This window comes from Chelmon rostratus, chromosome 5 (genome assembly GCF_017976325.1).
Source record: "Chelmon rostratus isolate fCheRos1 chromosome 5, fCheRos1.pri, whole genome shotgun sequence".
Classification (NCBI taxonomy): domain Eukaryota; kingdom Metazoa; phylum Chordata; class Actinopteri; order Chaetodontiformes; family Chaetodontidae; genus Chelmon; species Chelmon rostratus.
Window position 1 is genome coordinate 23369548 of NC_055662.1, and position 4950 is coordinate 23374497.

Here is a 4950-nt window from a genome sequence, read left to right on the forward strand (position 1 = left end):
CCCCTGACAAAGGCAGGGAAGCGTATGCGCACAGTATCATGTGGCTTGGTTACATGTAAAGATTATTGCATTATTCTGTTTTTGATCTGCAGAAACATTAAGATGCAAGATGTAGAAAAATATCTTTATTTTTCCTGCAGAAAAAAAGGCAAATCCAAGTTTCTACATATCTTTTAGAAAAGTAAATATAACATGTACATTTATGCAAACTGTTAATGCCACTCTGTGTTTTCTACAAAGGCTTGCTCATCTAACCTCACAGCTCAACAATGACATTAGTTTAATAACTTAAAACTTTGTTTGGATCCAAAAGCATTTTGGGCTAAATGCTCATATCAGGTCTTCATCAGTCCATTCCTGCAATGAAACGAAAATTCAGAAGGACTTTACAGGAAAAATGTAACTTAAAGTTTGCCTGTAATGCAAAATATTCCCACCTCTTCTGCCAAACGCGCCTCTTTTGCTATGTGACCGTCTTCTTCATATCCTCTCTTTCGTTTGCTGCAATGCAAAACAAGTTCAGAGAGACTTCTGTGAATATTTCACGATCAGAACTTATCTTTGCAAGCCATAACTGTTGGTGAACTCTGTTTGTTACATTATGTTTGTGACCAACCCCTTCAAGTCCATTAAGAATGTGGCATCTAGTTTCCTCTACACCTTCATGATCACCATTAGTAGCTGTAGTTCCACGTCTCTTCATGTTATAACGTGTAACTTCATTTAGACTAGTTCGCACCGTGTGTGAATATATATACATGCAGTGACAGTCCTGCTGTCAGAAGCCTTTTAACATACAGCAACAGGTGATTTCTCCAAGCTTGTGCCTTTCAAACATGTCCACTTTATCTTACAGGACAGAGTGCACCATCATGTCACTGGCTGCTGCCATCCAGGTAATGTGAGTTTTACAGATTTCCGCCTGAGAATCAAAGTGTGGTGCGACCGCACAGCCAGCCAGCCAAAGTGAGGCCTCGTCCCACGAGGTGCACGACTGAAGACTAAAGTCAGTTTGTATTTATAAGCATGTGGCCTAGATTCCTGGCAGTTCAAACGCAATACGGCCGTCCTCCATGGGAAACCACTTGCTGCATATCTGAATACTGTCCTTCCAAAGCCCTTCCCAAAATGCTTCAGTGCGTTGAACTGACTCAAATTTGAGGAGACGCCTTGTCGACTAAAGACCCTGAAGAGGCGATGTCTGTGAAGATGGACCTGAGATACAGTCACCCACGGAAGTGTCTGAACCTTTTACGGTGGGACGCCTGCCACTCCCCTCATGCATTTGACTGGCTATGGTTGGTGACTGACATGGAGCCAGACAAATGGGGCACCCTGATCACACCTTTCCTCGGACACAATTTGCAGGGGAGGCCATCCAAAGCATTAAAGTAGCGTTTTCTGCCGTCATCAGGGAATTTAAACATAGCACCTCTCTCCACGATGACATAAGCCTTAACTCCCTTTCTACACACCATCTGCCTGCCCACGTCACCTGGATTTATGGCTAGCTCTTCCTCCAAACCGACGACTTCCACCGTCTCTGTGTATGAACGACCAAGCAGCACTGGAACCACTTGTTACATTTTTATAAGCTGCTTTGTTTATTGATATTATATAGTTAGGCTCGTGTAGCAGTAAAAGGTGTTTGTGTATGATTATAGCTGAGCAGAGCTGAGAGATAGTCTAAGAGTTTGTAGGAGATATTTGTAACCTGTCCTGTGCATGTGTTAACCCCGAATGGATCCTGCTATAGTGTGTGGGCCTACATACTGTATATGCTGCTCTAACAAACATCACCTGAACTCCCTCTAAGCCTTGGGATGTGAACGAAAGCTTTCATGCATTTGCAGTCTCTCCTGCTCTCCCGCCACCACAGGTGGTGTTTCAGTACACCTCTGCACCGACTGTTTTCTTATAGCTTCATCCTGAGAAGTTATGCCATGCACAGATTTATCAACTTCAAAGTCATAGTCGTAAAGGCGGGCCTCGTGTGCCTCCTGATGATTCAAGCAGCTGCAAAGTCTGAATCTGTGCCTGTCATAGCTCAAGAGTTTACCAAACTGTTTACTGTAGTTGCACTTAAGATACCACGGACCTCACCAACCTCACCAAGTGTTACAACGGACAACTGGCGACAGAGAAATGATAACGAACGAGCCTAAAAGTCTCCTCATCAGCAATACCAATATCAGCTGTGCTACATGGTATGGATGATGTAGGTAGGAATGTGGCGTGCTGTTGTACTTCCTTTCTGTATTTCATACAGCTGATGATGTGTTCCTTTTTATTTTTCTACCTGAAACTGAACCTTGAACCTTTTTGCATCTTAGATACGACGACCTGGCTAAAATAAAACTGTTACTACGTATGACAATGACAAACTCCAGTTGCTTACTTTGGGATTACAAAAGCATACACACACCTGTACCTGTGTACGACACTACACTGACGTCAGCATTTTAACATTATTAAAAGCTGGAACTAAACATGTGCCCAAAATGACACGATGCTGGTTCTGTCTTAATATCAGGACCAGATAAGACATTTCATTCAGCTCTCATCTCCACTTAAAAAAAGTCACATATTCTGACTTTTAATTAACAGTGACAACATGAGCAGTTCCCTTCATCTCCTTACTTGCTTGAAGTGGCAAATTCAGCATGAATCCTCTCCAACTTCGGTTTGTAAACATTCACCTCCTCCGCTTTGGGAAGCTCATACTTCTTTAGGAGGGTTTTCATCCCTGGATGCACAGAGAAACCACTTTTAATTAAATGTCAGATGAGACTTGGTCTGTGTATTACGCTGCAGTGAAGCTCTGAACGGCTCAACATCACCACCTTGTGGCGCCGAATCGAAGGTGCACTTTACTCACGTCTCATCGAGTCATACATCTTTGAGAGAGTCTCTTTGTCCCCTTTCAGTCCCAGACATTCAGTCAGGTAGCTAAGCAGTTAAAACAATAAACAAAAGAAAATTGAGGGGCTTTGCTGCTACTTTCAATTAAGACACTTAGCAATGTTCCTCATTTTACCCTGAGCACGTTTAATGACCCACCTCTCCAAGCTGAGACCGGCTCTTGAGGCGCTGTTCAGAATAGCTGTCAGAGCGATCTGGGAGGGAGGGAACAACAGTCCTGCGTCTGTCATGGCTGCCTGTGTCAGGAAGTCATCAGCGCTCTTCCTCAGCGACTCTGGGCTCTCCAGCGTGGGGTATCTTGTCTGAGGGATGAAATGTATGAAAAGTGTGGGCAAATAATCTTAACTAAGTGCTGTGACATGTTATGTACGTTTTTTCCCCACACAAACTGGTATTTACGGAGGAAGAATGCACCGTGATGCATATTTGAGCATACACATAGTTTAAGTGGAGAATCTACACAGAGCTTTATACGTCCACCTGCCTTAAGGTCGATGAGCAGGCCCTCCATGGGTCTGTAGGGGTTGTGGACCACCAGGTGAAAGTTGAGCTGTTGGATGAGCAGCAGCTCATACTCCAGGATCTGCTCCAGAACTCTCTCCTGCCCTGCTGGACTCTCCTGCAGGAGGTTGCCCACAAACTGGGTGCTGGACACGTTGAACTCGTCCACTTTGCAGGACAGGTATGCACAGGTCAGCCTGAAACAGGAAGGTGAGTCTGACATGGGCTGCACAGACCTTAGAGTATATTCCTTATAGTAGGATTGCAAAGGATAGAAGGCAAATTGATGAATTCGATGCTAAACATTAATTCATGTTTTAATTCAATAACTGGATCTACCATTAGGTCTATCACTGTTACCTACAGCGAGACAGATGATATGTTCCCATTAAATAAGATGTCTAATTTCTTGATCCACGTTACTCACATGATAATCCGAGGGTGGTACTCCATGATGGAGTTGTTCAGGTAGAACCTTCTGAAGTACATGATGGCTGTCCCCTGCACAGGTGAGACACACGCGGGTCAGGTATCTACAGGCGGGCAGTAAGGTGGTGTTGTTCTGGGAAAGGTGCGTACGTACCACAACAGACTTGGGCATCGCAGGCTTGAAAGCATTGCAGAAGTCCAGCATCCTCTTCTCATAGTGTCTGAACAAAACGTCTTCCTCACGGCGCTCCAAGAACGTGGACTCGGTCACTCCAGGCTGGCTCAGACAGAGAGACGAGATAGAGGAGGTGAAGTAAACTGTCACACACTGGTTCTCATCTTTATTTATGCACTACTTACTTTCCCACTTTCCAGTATCTTGTTCCGGAATTTCTGGTTAGCTTTGTATCTCATATGCTCGATTTCGTCTTCGCTTCTAAAAATCCAGTATTTTCTCTGTGAGCTGTTGTGGAACATGGCTGCTTGTGAACGAAAAAGGGGAGCAAAACTTTGCGATAGAGGGCGAATAAACACGAACAGTGACAGAAAATAAAACCCTGCTGCACACAGGTTTACGCTAGCATCAACTCGCTTGTTTTATTTGGGTATAAATAGGCGACAGTCCATTAAAAAAACGATTAACGTCGACGACGACGGCGATGTAGTGAGGCGGTGCGAAGCCGTGTGCGAAACCGCCTCTTTAGCTCCTCGCAAAGTTCAAAATTCAAAGTAGAAACACTAAAAATCATAAAACTGATACGCGTCGCTTCTCTTCTGCGTAACGGTGTCCCCTTTTGATGACGCGCCACTACCGTAATTTAGAGAGCAGTGCGCAAAAGAAATGCACTCATTAGCATGCTCTCTCTCTCTCTCTCTCTCTCTCTCTCTCTCTCTCTCTCTCACACACACACACACACACACACACACACACTAACACACACACTGAAAAACTCAAACAACAACGTTTTCTTTTCTTTCTAGACTTGATGCGGTTTCTGATTAAATTAACGCTCAGGCTTACAGCGTGGCGAACGTGCATTTAGATCACGTGAGATATGATTACATTAATTTTAAAAAATGCAAAGGTATCTGGCTTCA

The 4950-nt window shown here is 44.1% G+C and overlaps 1 protein-coding gene across 1 annotated transcript; it reads right to left on the reverse strand.

Annotated features, from left to right (window-relative positions):
* Window positions 1–112: 112 nt before the first annotated feature.
* ccnh (cyclin H) lies at window positions 113–4631 on the reverse strand. The gene is made up of 9 exons (XM_041936747.1): window positions 4213–4631; window positions 4007–4129; window positions 3851–3924; window positions 3407–3620; window positions 3061–3224; window positions 2879–2949; window positions 2641–2746; window positions 438–501; window positions 113–357 (listed from the first exon to the last, which is right to left on the reverse strand). The coding sequence occupies exons 1-9, from the start codon at window positions 4327–4329 to the stop codon at window positions 331–333; spliced, it is 960 nt and encodes a 319-aa protein (XP_041792681.1). The 5' UTR covers window positions 4330–4631; the 3' UTR covers window positions 113–330.
* Between the last annotated feature and the right edge of the window lie 319 nt (window positions 4632–4950).